Source organism: Scyliorhinus canicula, chromosome 8 (genome assembly GCF_902713615.1).
Source record: "Scyliorhinus canicula chromosome 8, sScyCan1.1, whole genome shotgun sequence".
Taxonomy (NCBI): Eukaryota; Metazoa; Chordata; class Chondrichthyes; order Carcharhiniformes; family Scyliorhinidae; genus Scyliorhinus; species Scyliorhinus canicula.
Window position 1 is genome coordinate 199,212,373 of NC_052153.1, and position 19,073 is coordinate 199,231,445.

General features: G+C 49.8%; 1 protein-coding gene across 1 annotated transcript in view; it reads right to left on the bottom strand.

The window, feature by feature from the left end:
- Positions 1-19,073, bottom strand: part of LOC119969962 (excitatory amino acid transporter 1-like) — a 201,027-nt gene that overhangs the window by 72,618 nt on the left and 109,336 nt on the right. The window contains 1 exon segment of the mRNA XM_038803929.1: positions 7,173-7,215. Within this exon segment, the coding sequence (XP_038659857.1) occupies positions 7,173-7,215 (43 nt within the window).

The window sequence follows — 19,073 nt, forward strand, 5'->3', positions numbered from 1 at the left end:
ATAGAATAACAGATACCCGGGAGTGAGATACAGACTGGAATCTAATCGAGGGATTCTGGGTGGTTTATATATAGAATAACAGATACCCAGGAGTGAGTTACAGACTGGAATCTAATCGAGGGGTTCAGTGTAGTTTATATACAGAATAACAGACACCCGGGAGTGAGTTACAGACTGGAATCTAATCGAGGGATTCTGGGTGGTTTATATATAGAATAACAGATACCCAGGAGTGAGGTACAGACTGGAATCTAATCGAGGGGTTCGGGGTGGTTTATATATAGAATAACAGATACCAGGGAGTGAGTTACAGGCTGGAATCTAATCGAGGGGTTCGGGATGGTTTATATAGAGAATAACAGATACCCAGGAGTGAGTTACAGACTGGAATCTAATCGAGGGGTTCGGGATGGTTTATATATAGAATAACAGATACCCGGGAGTGAGTTACAGACTGGAATCTTATCGAGGGGGTCGGGTGCTTTATATTTAGAATAACAGATACCTGGAAGTGAGTTACAGACTGGAATCTAATCGAGAGGTTCGGGGTGGTTTATATAGGGAATAACAGATACCCGGGATTAGTTACAGACTGGAATCTTATCGAGGGGGTTGGGAGCATTATATTTAGAGTACCAGATACCCGGGAGTGAGTTGCAGACGGCATTGTAATCGAGGGGTTCGGGGTGGTTTATATATAGAATAACAGATACCCGGGAGTGAGTTACAGTCTGGAATCTAATCGAGGGGTTCGGGGTGGTTTATATATAGAATAACAGATACCCGGGGGTGAGTTACAGACTGGAATCTAATCGAGGGGTTCAGGGTGGTTTATATATAGAATAACAGATACCAGGGAGTGAGTTACAGACTGGAATCTAATCGAGGGGTTCGGGGTGGTTTATATATAGAAAAACAGATACCCGGGAGTGAGTTACAGACTGGAATCTAATCGAGGGATTCTGGGTGGTTTATATATAGAAAAACAGATACCCGGGAGTGAGTTACAGACTGGAATCTAATCGAGGGGTTCGGGGTGGTTTATATATAGAATAACAGATACCCGGGAGTGAGTTACAGACTGGAATCTAATCGAGGGGTTCGGGATGGTTTATATATAGAAAAACAGATACCCGGGAGTGAGTTACAGACTGGAATCTAATCGAGGGATTCTGGGTGGTTTATATATAGAAAAACAGATACCCGGGAGTGAGTTACAGACTGGAATCTAATCGAGGGATTCTAGGTGGTTTATATATAGAATAACAGATACCCGGGAGTGAGTTACAGACTGGAATCTAATCGAGGGGTTCAGGGTGGTTTATATATAGAATAACAGATACCCAGGAGTGAGTTACAGACTGGAATCTAATCGAGGGGTTCAGGGTAGTTTATATACAGAATAACAGATACCCGGGAGTGAGGTACAGACTGGAATCTAATCGAGGGATTCTGGGTGGTTTATATATAGAATAACAGATACCCAGGAGTGAGGTACAGACTAGAATCTAATCGAGGGGCTCGGGGTGTTTTATATATAGAATAACAGATACCCAGGAGTGAGGTACAGACTGGAATCTAATCGAGGGGCTCGGTGTGGTTTATATATAGAATAACAGATACCCGGGAGTGAGTTACAGACTGGAATCTAATCGAGGGGTTCGGGATGGTTTATATATAGAATAACAGATACCCGGGAGTGAGATACAGACAGGAATCTAATCGAGGAATTCTGGGTGGTTTATATATAGAATAACAGATACCCAGGAGTGAGTTACAGACTGGAATCTAATCGAGGGGTTCAGTGTAGCTTATATACAGAATAACAGACACCCGGGAGTGAGTTACAGACTGGAATCTAATCGAGGGATTCTGGGTGGTTTATATATAGAATAACAGATACCCAGGAGTGAGGTACAGACTGGAATCTAATCGAGGGGTTCGGGGTGGTTTATATATAGAATAACAGATACCAGGGAGTGAGTTACAGGCTGGAATCTAATCGAGGGGTTCGGGATGGTTTATATAGAGAATAACAGATACCCAGGAGTGAGTTTCAGACTGGAATCTAATCGAGGGGTTCGGGATGGTTTATATATAGAATAACAGATACCCGGGAGTGAGTTACAGACTGGAATCTTATCGAGGGGTTCAGGGTGGTTTATATAGGGAATAACAGATACCCGGGATTAGTTACAGACTGGAATCTAATCGAGGGGTTCAGGGTGGTTTATATAGGGAATAACAGATACCCGGGATTAGTTACAGACTGGAATCTAATCAAAGGGTTCGGGGTGGTTTATATAGGGAATAACAGATACCTGGAAGTGAGTTACAGACTGGAATCTAATCGAGAGGTTCGGGGTGGTTTATATAGGGAATAACAGATACCCGGGATTAGTTACAGACTGGAGTCTTATCGAGGTGGTTGGGAGCATTATATTTAGAGTACCAGATACCCGGGAGTGAGTTGCAGACGGCATTGTAATCGAGGGGTTCGGGGTGGTTTATATATAGAATAACAGATACCCGGGGGTGAGTTACAGACTGGAATCTAATCGAGGGGTTCAGGGTGGTTTATATATAGAATAACAGATACCCGGGGGTGAGTTACAGACTGGAATCTAATCGAGGGGTTCAGGGTGGTTTATATATAGAATAACAGATACCCGGGAGTGTGTTACAGACTGGAATCTAATGGAGAGGTTCAGGGTGGTTTATATATAGAATATCAGATACGCAGGAGTGAGTTACACACTGGAATCTAATCGAAGGGTTCAGGATGAATTATATATAGAATAACAGATATCCCGGAGTGAGTTACAGACTGGAATCTAATCGAGGGGTTCAGGGTGGTTTATATACAGAATAACAGACACCCTGGAGTGAGTTACAGACTGGAATCTAATCGAGGGATTCTGGGTGGTTTATATATAGAAAAACAGATACCCGGGAGTGAGTTACCGACTGGAATCTATTCAAGGGGTTGGGGTTGGTTTATATACATAATAACAGATACCCGGGAATGAGTTACAGACTGGAATCTAATCGAGGAGTTCGGGGTGGTTTTTATATATAGAATAACAGATACCCAGGACTGAGTTACAGACTGGAATCTAATCGAGGGGTTCGGAGTGGTTTATATACAGAATAACAGTGTGTGCAGGAGGGTTTCCTGACACAATATGTAGAAGATAGAACATTACAGCGCAGTACAGGCCCTTCGGCCCTCGATGTTGCGCCGTCCTGTGAAACCCCTCTAAAGCCCATCTACACTATTCCCTTATCGTCCATATGCCTATCCAATGACCATTTGAATTCGTTTAGTGTTGGCGAGTCCACTACTGTTGCAGGCAGGGCATTCCACACCCTTACTACTCTCTGAGTAAAGAACCTACCTCTGACATCTGTCCTGTATCTATCTCCCCTCAATTTAAAGCTATGTCCCCTCGTGCTGGACATCACCATCCGAGAAAAAAGGTCTTCACTGTCCACCCTATCTAATCCTCTGATCATCTTGTATGCCTCAATTAAGTCGCCTCTTCACCTTCTCTCTAACGAAAACAGCCTCAAGTCCCTCAGCCTTCATAAGATCTGTGGATAGGCCGACAAGAGGTGGGGCCACATTGGATTTGGTACTGGGTAATGAACCCAGCCAAGTGTTAGATTTGTTCGTGGGAGAGCACTTTGGAGATAGTGACCACAAATCGGTGTCTTTCACTATTGCAATGGAGAGGAATAGGGCCATACAGCAGGGCAAGGTTTATAATTGGGGGAGGGGTAATTATGATGCGATTAGGCAAGAATTAGGGAGCATAAGATGGGAACAGAAACTGTCAGGGAAAGGCACAAATGAAAAGTGGAGCTTGTTCAAGGAACAAATACTGCGTGTCCTTGATAGGTATGTCCCTGTCAGGCAGGGAGGAAATGGCCGTGCGAGGGAACCATGGTTCACAAAAGAGGTTGAATGTCTTGTCAAGAGGAAAAAGGAAGAGTATGCAAGGATGAGAAAACAAGGTTCAGTTGGGTCGCTTGAGGGTTACAAGGTAGCAAGGAATGAGCTAAAAAAAAGGGCTTAGGAGAGCTAGGAGGGGGCATGAGAAGTCCTTGACGGGTTGGATCAGGAAAAACCCTAAGGCTTTTTACTCTTGTGTGATAAATAAAAGAATGACCAGGGTGAGGTTAGGGCCGGTCAAGGACAATAGTGGGAACTTGTGCATGGAGTCAGAAGAAATAGGAGAGGCGTTGAATGAATACTTTTCTTCAGTGTTCATCAAGGAGAGGGGCTATGTTTTTGAGGATGAGAGTGTAATACAGGCGGGTAGGCTGGAGGAGGTAGATGTTCTGAGGAAGGATGTAGCAGCAATTTTGAAAAACCTTAGGGTCGACATGTCCCCTGGGCCAGATGGGATAGATTCAGGGATTCGTTGGGAGGCAATGGATGAGATTGCAGAGCCTTTGGCTTTGATCTTTGGGTCCTCACTGTCCACAGGGATAGTGCCAGAGGACTGGAGAGTGGCGAATGTTGTTCTTCTGTTCAAGAAAGGGAATAGGAATGACCCTGGTAATTATAGGCCGGTTAGTCTTACTTCGGTGGTTGGTAAATTAATGGAAAAGGTCCTGAAGGACAGGATTTATGACCATTTGGAAAGATGCAGCTTAATCCGGGATAGTCAACACAGATTCGTGAAGGGTAAGTCTTGCCTCACAAATTTGATTGAATTCTTTGAGGAGGTAACTAAGTGTGTAGATAAAGGTAGAGCAGTTGATGTTGTATAGATGGATTTTAGTAAGGCGTTATGATAAGGTTCCCCATGGTCGGCTTATGAAGAAAGTAAGGAGGTGTGGGATAGAGGGAAATTTGGCCAATTGGATAAGTAACTGGCTATCACATAGAAGACAGAGGGTGGTGGTGGATGGAAAATTTTCAGAATGGAGACCAGTTACCAGCGGTGTACCACAGGGATCAGTGCTGGGTCCTCTGCTATTTGTGATTTCTATCAATGACTTGGAGGAGGGGGCTGAAGGGTGGGTCAGTAAATTTGCTGATGACACCAAGATTGGTGGAGTAGTGGATGAGGTGGAGGGCTGTTGTAGGCTGCAAAGAGACATTGATAGGATGCAGAGCTGGGCCGAAAAATGGCAGATGGAGTTTAACCCTGATAAGTGGAAGGTGATACATTTTGGTAGAAAAAATTTGAATGTGGATTACAGGGTCAACGGCAGGGTTCTGAGGAATGTGGAGGAACAGAGAGATCTTGGGGTTCATGTCCACAGATCTCTGAAGGTTGCCACTCAAGTGGATAGAGCCGTGAAGAAGGCTTATAGTGTGTTAGCGTTTATTGACAGGGGGCTTGAGTTTAAGAGCCGCGGGGTTATGCTGCAACTGTACATGACCCTGGTGAGACCACATTTGGAGTATTGTGTGCAGTTCTGGTCACCTCATTATAGGAAGAATGTGGAAGCATTGGAAAGGGTGCAAAGGAGATTTACCAGGATGCTGCCTGGTTTGCAGGATAGGTCTTATGAGGAAAGGTTGAGGGAGCTAGGGCTTTTCTCTTTGGAGCGGAGGAGGATGAGAGGCGACTTAATAGAGGTTTATAAGATGATGAGGGGGATAGATAGAGTGGACGTTCAGAGACTATTCCCTCGGGTGGATGTAGCTGTTACAAGGGGACATAACTATAAGGTTCAGGGTGGGAGATATAGGAGGGATGTCCGAGGTGGGTTCTTTACTCAGAGAGTGGTTAGGGTGTGGAATGGACTGCCTGCTGTGATAGTGGAGGCGGACACTTTAGGAACTTTCAAGCGGTTATTGGATAGGCACATGGAGCTCAGCAGAATGACAGTGAGTGGGATAGCTTGATCTTGGTTTTGGACAAAGCTCAGCACAACATCGAGGGCCGAAGGGCCTGTTCTGTGCTGTACTGTTCTATGTTCTATGCTCCCCCATTCCCCGCCAACAGTGGGTGGGAGACGGCAGTAATTGTCTACTTCAGGGTTACACATGGTCAGAGGGTGGGCAGGTACCTCGGCTGCTGCTGGTAAAATCCCAGTGGATGCGGGTTGATCAATTACAGAGATTAACACATTCAGCAAGTGAAGCCTCATTTTGCATTTGTAGCTGACAGTAGCTGACAAGGGGGGCAGGGAGGATGGGGGGCAGGGGGACAGGCGGGGGCAGGCGGGGGTGCGGAGTGCTGGGGGGCAGGTGGGGTGGGGGTAGTGGGAAGGGGGGCAGGCGGGGGGCAGGGGGCAGGCAGGGGGCAGGGGGGGGGCAGGGGGGCAGGCGGGGGGCAGGTGGGAAGGCGGGGGGCAGGTAGGGGTGTGGGGGACTGGGGCAGGTGGGGTGGGGGTAGTGGGAAGGGGGGCAGGTGGGGGCAGGGGGGCAGGTGGGGGGCAGGTGGGGGGCAGGTGGGGTGGGGGTAGTGGGAAGGGGGGCAGGCGGGGGGCAGGCGGGGAGCAGGGGGCAGGCGGGGGGCAGGGGGGGAAGGCGGGGGGCAGGCAGGGTGTGGGGGACTGGGGGCAGGGGGGCAGGCAGGGGTGTGGGGGACTGGGGGCAGGGGGGAAGGCGGGGGCAGGCAGGGGTGTGGGGGACTGGGGGCAGGGGGGCAGGCAGGGGTGTGGGGGACTGGGGGCAGGGGGGAAGGCGGGGGCAGGCAGGGGTGTGGGGGACTGGGGGCAGGGGGGAAGGCGGGGGTGGGGGTAGTGGGAAGGGGGGCAGGGGGGCAGGTGGGGGGCAGGTGGGGTGGGGGTAGTGGGAAGGGGGCAGGTGGGGGGCAGGGGGGCAGGTGGGGTGCAGGGGGGCAGGCGGGGGGCTAGGGGGCAGGCGGGGTGGGGGTAGTGGGAAGGGGGCAGGGGGGATGGGAAGGGAGGCTGGCGGGGACAGGGGGGAAGGCGGGGGGGGGGCGGTAGTGGAAAGGGGGGGGGGGGTGGGTGGGGAGGGGGGAATGTCCTCCCAGTGGGGATGGGAACCATGAACTGAGCTGATTAACAAGCTGAGGCTTCAGATCTAAACTCCCCCGTCATGTGGAGGGTTTCAGCTGGGAGTGAGGCCACTGCCTCTGTTGAAAACTCCGACGTTATCTCAGTCAGTATTAGAAATGAAGCAGGTGTTTGACCGAGATCCTTTTTGCATTAACTCGGTGCCATTTCTTGCTTTTGATTCGTACCTGTTTAAAGCAAGCCTCCACCAGATTAGGAGGGAACATATTCCTGTAGAGAAAGAAATAAAGTGTCACATAATCTCTCCTGGCATAAACTTAATCCAATACCACAATGAAGTCTTCCTCCTGCACATCAGTTCACTTTGATCTCAGATAATCTGCACGATTTTCAGTCCCTCCCAATCCCCTGTGTTGATCAAAGTCTAAATTATCTGGACATGCAGCCTCTGATTGAACCGCAAGGCTTGATTAATGCAGGCCAGAGGCTTCTTCACTCTATATCTGGCACACGGTGTTAGAAAAGTCAATTAACCCAGACTCCAATTTGGGTAGTAAGCGAAACGTTATTCACCAAAGAGAAGGAATTGGTGGATGTTGAGTCTGGAGAAGGGTATTCTTCGAGACAGGATCTACTCCCATTTGGAAGCAAGTGGACGTATTAGCGTGAGGCAGCATGGTTTTGTGAAGGGGAGGTCGTGTCTCACTAACTTGATAGAGTTTTTCGAAGAGGTCACAAAGATGATTGATGCAGGCAGGGCAGTGGATGTTGTCTATATGGACTTCAGTAAGGCCTTTGACAAGGTCCCTCATGGCAGACTGGTACAGACGGTAAAGTCACACAGGATCAGGCGTGAGCTGGCAAGGTGGATACAGAACTGGCTAGGTCATAGAACAGTAAGAAGTCTTACAACACCAGGTTAAAGTCCAACAGGTTTGTTTCAAACACGAGCTTTCGGAGCACGGCTCCTTCTTCAGGAGCCGTGCTCCGAAAGCTCGTGTTTGAAACAAACCTGTTGGACTTTAACCTGGTGTTGTAAGACTTCTTACTGTGCTCACCCCAGTCCAACGCCGGCATCTCCACATCATAGGTCATAGAAGGCAGAGAGTAGCAATGGAAGGGTGCTTTTCTAATTGGAGGGCTGTGACTAGTGTTCCGCAGGGATCAGTGCTGGGACCTTTGCTGTTCGTAGTATATATAAATGATTTGGAGGAAAATGTAACTGGTCTGATTAGTAAGTTTGCAGACGACACAAAGGTTGGTGGCATTGTGGATAGCGATAAGAACTGTCAGAGGATACAGCAGGATTTAGATCGTTTGGAGACTTGGGCGGAGAGATGGCAGATGGAGTTTAATCCGGACAAATGTGAGGGAATGCATTTTGGAAGGTATAATGCAGGTAGGGAATATACAGTTGTAGAAGTGGATTTCATTTGGAACTTCGCTGATAGGGTTAATATAACAGTTCTGAAAAGCTCTGTGAAAGAGATGTCAACAGGTCAAGGGATGAAATAAAGGGAGCGTGTTCTGACCGGCATCTGTGAAAGCAGAGATGTCAGAAGGTTATGGGATGGAAAGAGGGGAGTGTGGCTTTAGTACTATTTAATGTTCTGACCCGCATCTGTGAAAGCAGAGAGGTCAAAAAGTCAAAGAATGGAATGAATGGGAAGCGTTACTTTATTGCAGAGATAGCGTAATTAAGCTCGTTTGACCAGTTGGAACAAATAAACATTGAAATGTAAAAGGAATGGGCTTTGGAATGAGTTAAGCCAGATGGCCATGGGATACAAAAACCTTTGTAATAATATTAATAGTGACTTGTGCTAATGATTATGTCAAAAATAACCTCCCGACCTCGAAGAATAATTCCATATATGTACATGTTCTGGATCCTTGCCAGGTGTATCTAGGAATTTAAGGGGACCACCCCTAAGCTGTAAAATGTATAAAAATACAGTCCTTATTCTGGGATTTTAGCACTTCGCGAAGGTGGTTACCCGACTGCTTAGAGATTTGTCCCGGCCGTAAATAAACGAATATTCGTTACTGACGTGTTCGAGTGTTTTACTTCTGGACTGACGATCAGATACGTGAAAGCGCAATTCACATTTGGTGGCCCGTACGGGGATCTCCAGAGGGGTCTACGCAACTAACTGGCGTAATCGACTGAGCTCATTCAAAGTAGAGGACGAATTTGGCCCCCAACGTGAGTAAAAATTTGTTTTCCACCTTGGTATTCGCCTACTACTAGTTTGATCGTTGCTCAGCCTTGCCGTTGGTTTGTCGAGAAGCCTCTGCGAGATCCAGGTCAGTCCAGCGAACCCGTTTTAAAGAGGGTAAGTGAGTGAACCCTGCGGTTATCGTCTCTAGGGGCAGCCTGAGACTGCCGCCGTGATTCCAGGCAGTGTTCGCTGGAGTTACGGGCGGGGTTGTCAGGACTGCTAGGGGCAGCCTGGGACTGCCGCCGTGATTCCAGGCAGCGTTCGCTGGAGTTACGGGCGGGGTTGCCAGGACTGCTAGGGGCAGCCTGAGACTGCCGCCGTGATTCCAGGCAGCGTTCGCTGGAGTTACGGGCGGGGTTCTCAGGACTGCTAGGGGCAGCCTGGGACTGCCGCCGTGATTCCAGGCAGCGTTCGCTGGAGTTACGGGCGGGGTTGCCAGGACTGCTAGGGGCAGCCTGAGACTGCCGCCGTGATTCCAGGCAGCGTTCGCTGGAGTTACGGGCGGAGTTCTCAGGACTGCTAGGGGACGATTCCGGGCTGTGGGCTCCGGACGGGACTGCCGCCGTGATTCCAGGCAGCGTTCTCTGGAAGTTACGGGCGGGGTTCTCGGAGCCTATCCCCCGGTATAACCCATACCTTCACCGAAGAATTTTACCTACTTACCCCTTAATAGCATTGGTGTCCTGGGTCCTGCGTTATTAAGGAAGTAAAGTAAGCTAATAACCACTTAAAATCTGGTCTTCTTGAGTTGTATTAGCTGTTTAAACTCGGCTGCTTTCCTTGTCTTTCTCCAGCAGGCTGTCTCTCTCTCTCTCTCTCTCTCTCTCCTGTTGCTGTTGCAGAGTGCTGCTGCTTCTGCTCCCTGGGTTTATATTCTCTTTCGAAGAGTTATTAAGTTTTAACGACTGTATTGTATATGGGCTTGTTTCACTTTGATAGTTTAAAAGTATCTTTGATGTAAACATCTTACTACAACTCGTTATTCATTTTGGGCATATCGTCTCCTCTCAGATCTGATTTTTAAAAAATGCTTTCGTTTCAATAGTTAACTTTTATTTCTGTGATTTCAAATCGTTTAATTTTCCAATTGTCCCCAGTTCATAACTTTGCCTTTGATTTTGACTTAAATGATGTTTCTCGTAGCCAGGTCATCTCCAATTTTCTTTTAATTAACTTGATGTTCGTAGAATTTTACCCCTTAAATTGACACTAAATTCGACTGAGCATCTTCCATTCTTTCCAGCTGGTTACTAAGAGAGTTTATTTCAATTAAGGTGTGAAACTTTGCTTTAGCTGTATGCTAAAATTTAACTTGGTTGTGACTTGAAAGACTTGCCTGTTTTAAACATTCGTCACTTAATGCAATTGAAACTCTCATCCATGCTTTTCAGATGCTTTCTGAGATAGTTACATTCCATGAAGGTGTGAGCCATTGTTTCTGCTGAAACCTGCTTGTGAGCAAGAATCTGCATTTTATAACCCTGCTCTTTGCAGCTGCTATTAACCTTTTGTGGGATCTTTCCCTGTACCCTCTCAAACCAGATATTGCCAGACTTTCATGTTTCAAATGACACATTTTTCTGTATTATCAAGAACCCACCGCAAAGAAATTAATTGCCTTGTGGAGGGAATACTGTCAGTCAGTGAAAGATGCATCTATACTGGCTAGCTGGCAGGAAAATGCCTCAAAATTGGGTATTGGCCTCACTGAAGGGGGAATTGCTAAAACAGTAGAGGTCTTACAAAGGGAATGTCAAGAATATAAGAAACGTAAGAATGCTACTCCTACCCCGGCGCCGGTCAGCAATGCGAAGCAAGGTTGGGAGGAGGGGGACGATGGGGATGAGGAACCTCTGTTCAATTGAGGGGGACGTCAGCAGCCCCCACAGCCCCCACAGCCTCCACAGCCCCCACAGCCACCTCCGCCACCGCCCCTGGAATGTGATCAGTATTATGAGTAACTCAGTATGTTCAGAACTACATTGGTCTCAGAATAAACAGATAAAGAATTTGTGCTGGGCAGTTTCGAAACTGCTGCGTTGAAATTGACACTGCATGGCTCCGCAGGGTCCTAGTGCCCGCTGATCACAAACAGTCACTAGCAGAACCGCCTCAAGGAGGCATTCCTCCAGGCCCCTGCCCTTGGTCGACCCTTATATGATCGCCCTTTTCAGCTCTATTGCACAGTCCTTGCCGACTGCGCCACAGCTGTCCTGACCCAACGTCACGGCGACCGCTGTCGCCCGGTTGCATACTACTCCTCTAAACTCGATCCGGTAGCCCTTGGCTATCCTATCTGTACCCAAACTCTTGCAGCTATCTACAACAGCCTGCAATCGGCTGCTAATATTACCCTCCAACAAGATATCACTGTCTATAGTTCCCATTCTGTTACGGCCCTTTTGGGACAGCTACAGACTCAGCATCTCACGATGGCTCGTCAGAACAAATATGAGATTGCTCTCCTTAATAACCCGAAGATCCAGTTTTCCCACTGCACCACTATCAACCCTGCTGACTTTTTGACGCATCCTCCCACAGACATGCTCGACCCAACTCATGACTGTCTGCAACTGTTGCAGGAAGTCTCCTCGGTTCGAGACGGCCTCTCCGATATACCCCTCCCAAGTGCAGATTGTTCCTTTTTCACCGATGGAAGTTCTTCCGTCGGCGTAAGGGGGGATAGACAATCTGGCTATGCAATCATCGATCAAGACGGTGACGTAGTAGAAGCAGCAGCATTTGAAGTTCCCTTTTCTGCCCAACAGGCAGAATTGTTTGCGTTAATACGAGCATGCATATTGGCACAGGGGAGGAAGGTTAATATTTATACAGATTCCCGATACGCCTTCGGGGTAGTACATGATTTCGGGCAATTATGGAAAAACAGAGGATTTCTAACCTCCGCTGGTACACCCATCTCACACCAGCAGTTAGTAACCCAGTTATTGCAGGCCCTTATGCTCCCAGACAAGATAGCGGTGATAAAATGCGCAGCGCATACAAAAGGCACAGGACTGCTGGAAACGGGCAACAGGAGAGCGGACGAGAAGGCAAAAGAAATTTCTAAATCTGGCAAACTAATGGTGCCTAGAATGATGAGGCAGACTAAAACCCCCCCGGAAAAGTCTCCCTCTGAAAAACCTATGCCAACCATTGCTGACATAATCCAAATGCAGGAGGACGCTCCTGCAACTGCTGTAAATATGTGGAAAAACTTAGGATGTATATATGATATCGAAAATAAGCTGTGGGTCACCCCGGTAGGACAAACATGTATGACCGATGCATTAGCAGCCTGGGTGACCGAATGTGTACACTTTGCAACTCACTGTGGAGCTCGTGCCACAGGGGACATATTGTTAAAAAGCTGGTGGCACCCACGACTGCAAGAAATGGCCCAACAAATTAGCAGTCGGTGCCTAATCTGTCAACAGCACAACCCCGGTAAGGCCGTCCCCTGTGATCCTGGCACAACCCCCTTACCTGAGGGTCCATTTGAGACCCTACAAATGGATTACATTGAGTTGGAAAGATGTCAATGCTATAAATATGTGTTAGTCATTGTGGACACTTTTAGCAAATGGATCGAGGCCTACCCGACTACGGATAACAAGGCCTCGACAGTAGTTAAGGTGTTAATGCGAGAAATTGTTCCGCGATTTGGAATTCCAGCCCGGCTGAGCTCTGACAATGGTCCCCACTTCATAGGTCAAATCAATAAGGAATTCTGTGCTCTGCTTGGAATAAAGCAACAGTTTCATTGTGCCTACAGACCACAAGCCGCTGGAGTGGTGGAAAGGGCTAATCAGACTCTAAAGACTAAACTCGCTAAACTACAAGCAGACACTGGGGCCACTTGGCTCAAACTCCTGCCTTTAGCACTCTTCCAGCTACGTGCCACCCCCGCAGGAAAAACTCGCCTAAGCCCAGCGGAAATACTATATGGCAGACCCTTTCGAACGCCTTGGGACAGCAGTGTTCCACGGAATGTTCAATTCCATTACATGACTACCGAGATGGCTAATTATATATTAACACTAACTAGAATTTTGAAAGGATTACACTCCCGAGTTCGTGCCACCCAGGAAGAAGTCCCCTCCATTACTCATGACGTCTCCATCAACCCTGGGGATTATGTCCTAATTCGAAATTGGACACGTAAAGGTTTGGAACCTCGATGGGAGGGTCCCCTACAGGTTCTACTCACTACCCCCACTGCAGTAAAAGTGGAGGGACGAAACGCATGGGTACATATGCACCATTGTAAGTTAATTAAGTATCCATGATGTTCTAAACTTTTCCTTTAAGTCCTAGGAACACGAGTACCAGGATGAGGCCCCTCTTCGCCGTCACAATACTCGCCACCCTGCTCTCTCTCGCTGCATCCGAAAGAAGGAGATGCCTGTACGGAAGCCGACACCCACCCATGTGCCGGGAAGGAACCCCACGATGTGGAACAACGACAGATCTCCGATGGATCACCACCGCTATCAGAAACTGCCCGACCACCGTTCCTCCCGACGACCAGAAGCGCCGATTCCTGATTACGTACATGGTTCTAATGTACGATCGCCGCACATGCAGGTGGAACCACCGGTGCATTGATAAGGACAGGGTACAAATTTTACCATCAAGGACTACTCACCCCTACTCGCCTTCCAGAAGGAAGCGGGCAACGCACCATGTAACGGCAAATTCATTTCTGTTTATGTCCTATGTCTATGCTAAGAAAGTGGGTGTCTCCTCTTGCTGGGTATGTACACAGGTCCCGACCCATGCCCATGGAGGCGTTCCCTTGATATCTGTTCCTTTCTTGATCGAACAGACGGCTGCATGGGTTATATTCCAGACAGTTCAGAGAATATCACGCGTCTGGTAACCCATATCAGAGATGGAGTACAGCGCTTGCGACTCGCCGGTCAGGCTGACTGGTGGAGCTGGATGTGGTTCAATTCTTGGGCCACTTACCTATTCCATGGGCTCATTATCTTCGTTACCATCTGTTTGTTGCTCTGTATCATAGCTACTGGTGTGAAATGCCTATGCAACCGTTTGGGTGCCACTGCATTACCACAGATGCTTCAGAGATCCGCCCTAGACGAAAAAGAAACACTGGTTCCACCTACCCCTGACCTATATGAGGAAGTGGCATCCTGCCGGAGCCTAGTAGAGGAGGAGTACCTCCGCCTCGCTCTCATTTCCATCTAAAGTATCCTGAGTGTTATGTGATCATGGAATGATCAAAGGGGGGAATGTAGAAGTGGATTTCATTTGGAACTTCGCTGATAGGGTTAATATAACAGTTCTGAAAAGCTCTGTGAAAGAGATGTCAACAGGTCAAGGGATGAAATAAAGGGAGCGTGTTCTGACCGGCATCTGTGAAAGCAGAGATGTCAGAAGGTTATGGGATGGAAAGAGGGGAGTGTGGCTTTAGTACTATTTAATGTTCTGACCCGCATCTGTGAAAGCAGAGAGGTCAAAAAGTCAAAGAATGGAATGAATGGGAAGCGTTACTTTATTGCAGAGATAGCGTAATTAAGCTCGTTTGACCAGTTGGAACAAATAAACATTGAAATGTAAAGGAATGGGCTTTGGAATGAGTTAAGCCAGATGGCCATGGGATACAAAAACCTTTGTAATAATATTAATAGTGACTTGTGCTAATGATTATGTCAAAAATAACCTCCCGACCTCGAAGAATAATTCCATATATGTACATGTTCTGGATCCTTGCCAGGTGTATCTAGGAATTTAAGGGGACCACCCCTAAGCTGTAAAATGTATAAAAATACAGTCCTTATTCTGGGATTTTGGCACTTCTCGAAGGTGGTTACCCGACTGCTTAGAGATTTGTCCCGGCCGTAAATAAACGAATATTCGTTACTGACGTGTTCGAGTGTTTTACTTCTGGACTGACGATCAGATACGTGAAAACGCAATTCACACAGTGAATGGTAGAACCCTCAAGAGTATTGACAGTCAGAAAGATCTAGGTGTACAGGTCCACAGGTCACTGAAAGGGGCAACACAGGTGGAGAAGGTAGTCAAGAAGGCATACGGCATGCTTCCCTTCATTGGCCGGGGCATTGAGTATAAGAATTGGCAAGTCATGTTGCAACTGTATAGAACCTTAGTTAGGCCACACTTGGAGTATAGTGTTCAATTCTGGTCGCCACACTACCAGAAGGATGTGGAGGCTTTAGAGAGGGTGCAGAAGAGATTTACCAGGATGCTGCCTGGTATGGAGGGCATTAGCTATGAGGAGCGGTTGAATAAACTCGGTTTGTTCTCACTGGAACGACGGAGGTTGAGGGGCGACCTGATAGAGGTCTACAAAATTATGAGGGGCATAGACAGAGTGGATAGTCAGAGGCTTTTCCCTAGGGTAGAGGGGTCAATTACTAGGGGGCATAGGTTTAAGGTGCGAGGGGCAAGGTTTAGAGATGTGCGAGGCAAGTTTTTTACACAGAGGATAGTGGGTGCCTGGAACTCGCTGCCGGAGGAGGTGGTGGAAGCAGGGACCATAGTGACATTTAAGGGGCATCTTGACAAATACATGAATAGGATGGGAATAGAGGGATACGGACCCCAGAAGTGTAGAAGATTTTAGTTTAGACGGGCAGCATGGTCGGCACGGACTTGGAGGGCCAAAGGGCCTGTTCCTGTGCTGTACTTTTCTTTGTTCTTTGTTAGCTCTTTTTTCTCCCTACAGATGCTGCCAGACCTGCTGAGATTTTCCAGCATTTTCTCTTTGGTTTCAGATTCCAGCATCCGCAGTAATTTGCTTTTATCCTGTCTGACTGAGTGCCCTCCAACACCTTAGATACAGGATGGCAACAGGCCCCTGGCAACAGGCCGCTGGCAACAGGCCCTTGGCAACAGACCCCTGGAAACAGGGCCCTGGACAATGGCACCTGGCAACAGGCCGCTGGAAACAGGCCCCTGGCAAGAGACCCCTGGAAACAGGCCCCTGGCAAGAGGCCCCTGGCAAGAGGCCCCGGGCAACAGACCCCTGGAAACAGGCCCCTGGCAAGAGGCCCCTGGCAAGAGGCCCCGGGCAACAGGCCCCTGGAAACAGGCCCCTGGAAACAGGCCCCTGGCAACAGGGCCCTAGAAACAGGGCCTTCGGCCCAGCTTGTCCATGCTGCCCAGTTTCTATCACTGAGCTAGTCCCACTTGCCCGCATTTGGCCCCTATCCCTCTATACCCACCCGGCCCATGTAACTGTCTAACTGTTTTTTAAAGGAAAAAATTGTACCCGTCTCTCCCACTGCCTCTGGCAGCTCGTTCCAGACACTCACCACCCTCTGTGTGAAACAATTTCCCCTCTGGTCTATTTTGTACATCTCCCCTCTCACCTTAAACCTGTGCCCTCTCGTTCTAGACTCCTCTACCTTTGGGACAGGATGTTGACTTATCGATGCTCCTCATTATTTTATAGACCTCTAGAAGATCAGCCCGAAGCCTCCTACACTCCAGGGAAAAAATCCCTATGCAGCATCTCTTTATAACTCAGACCATCAAGTCCTGGTAGCATCCTCGTAAATCTCTTCTGCACTCTTTCTATGATGTGGAGATGCCGGCGTTGGACTGGGGTGAGTACAGTAAGAAGTCTGACACCAGGTTAAAGTCCAACAGGTTTGTTTCAAACACGAGCTTTCGGAGCACAGCCCCTTCCTTGGGGGAATGGAGAGGCAGGTTCCAGAAACATTTATATAGACAAAGTGAAAGGTGTCAGACAATGCTTAGAAAGGGACTTGCCGTAGAGCTCTGTAGGGGGGAGACTGCGCGGCTGAGCCCCCCCCCCAGCGAGCCTGCCCGACGGAGCCCCCACCCCCCCGACGGAGCCCCCCCCGGCGGAGCCTGCCCGGCTGACACCCCCCCCCCCCCCCCCCGACGGAGCCCCCCCCCCCCCCGGCGAGCCTGCCCGACGGAGCCCCCCCCCCCCCCCAGCGAGCCTGCCCGACGGAGCCCCCCCCCCGGCGGAGCCTGCCCGGCTGACACACCCCCCCTGACGGAACCTGCCCGGCTGACACCCCCCCCCCGGCGAGCCTGCCGGACGGAGCCCCCCCCCGACGGATCCTGCCCGACGGAGCCACCCCCTCCCCCCGGCAAGCCTGCCCGGCTGAGCCTCCGCCCCCCCCACCCCCAACTGAGCCACCCCCCAGGCGAGTCTGCCCGACGGAGCCCCCCCCCCGCACCCAGGCAAGCCTGCCCGGCTGACCCCCCCCCCCCGACGGAGCTCCTCTCCCCCCCCCCCGGCGAGCCTGCCCGACGGAGCCCCCCCCCCCGCACCCAGGCAAGCCTGCCCGGCTGCCCCCCCCCCCCTGACGGAGCCCCGCCCCCCCCGACAGAGCCCCCCCCCCCGGCGAGCCTGTCCGACGGAGCCCCGCCCCCCGACAGAGCCCCCCCCCCCCCCCCGGCGGAGCGCCCCCCCCCCCCCCCCCCGGCGGAGCGCCCCCCCCCCCCCCCCCCCCCCCGCAACGGACCAGCAGCGACCGTGTGGTGAGACGAAGAGGGACTCCGGTCCGCACCAGGAAACGTCCCAAACCCTCCTGACCCAGTGCGAAAGAGGGAAAAGTAAAGAGAAGTTACAGAGAGATCTGGGAGTTCAGGTCCATTGTACCCTGAAGGTGGCAACGCAGGTTGATAGAGTGGTCAAGAAGGCATACAGCATGCTTGCCTTCATCGGACGGGGTATTGAGTACAAGAGTTGGCAGGTCATGTTACAGTTGTATTGGACTTTGGTTCGGCCACATTTGGAATACTGCGTGCAGTTCTGGTCACCACATTACCAGAAGGATGTGGATGCTTTAGAGAGGGTGCAGAGGAGGTTCACCAGGATGTTGCCTGGTATGGAGGGTGCTAGCTATGAAGAAAGGTTGAGTAGATTAGGATTGTTTTCGTTGGACAGACGGAGGTTGAGGGGGGACCTGATTGAGGTCTACAAAATTATGAGAGGTATGGACAGGGTGGATAGCAACAAACTTTTTCCAAGAGTGGGGGTGTCAGTTACAAGGGGTCACGATTTCAAGGTGAGAGGGGGAAAGTTTAAGGGAGATGTGTGTGGAAAGTTTTTTACGCAGAGGGTGGTGGGTGCCTGGAACGCTTTACCAGCTGAGGTGGTAGCGGCGGGCACGATAGCATCATTTAAGATGCATCTGGACAGGTATATGAACGGGCGGCAACAGAGGGAAGTAGACCTTGGAAAATAGGAGACAGGTTTAGATAAAGGATGTGGATCGGCGCAGGCTGGAGGGCCGAAGGGCCTGTTCCTGTGCTGTAATTTTCTTTGCTCTTTGTAAGAAGGGGGAAAAATAAAATTAAATAAATACATAAACAAAGAGACAAGGAAAGAGAGAAAGGAAGGGAGGGAGGGAGGGTCACCAACCACAACCCGCCCCTCCCCCCAACAAAAACAATGGCAAACCCGAAGCCCGAGGCAGAGCCAGCGAGAGCAGAGGCGCTGGGGGGGGGGGGGGAGCAAACCCAGGGTAAGGAACAGCAGCGGGGTAAGAAAGAGAGACAGACAGATAGATGGCTGGAGGAAAGAGAAACACCAAGGTGAAGGGACAGCGAGACGCCAGCAGCAGCAGCGGCGAGGGGAGGGTGTGTCAGCGCCGGACGTGCAGGCAGCCAGCCCCACAAGACGAGATGGAGGTACAGGCGAGCCTGAAAGGGAAAACGATGGCAGACCAAGCAGCGGAGCGGGAGCAGGATGCAGCGACCAGCATGAAGGAGACGCTCTGGTCAGAGCTCCAAACAATGGTGAAGGAGACGACGCACAAAATGCAGCAGACCATCGAAGGCCTGGAAAGGGAAGTGAAGGCGCAGAAAAAAACGATTCTGGAGTTAGGGAGGGCTGCCTCGGACCAGAGCGACAGGGTGATAACCCCGGAATAA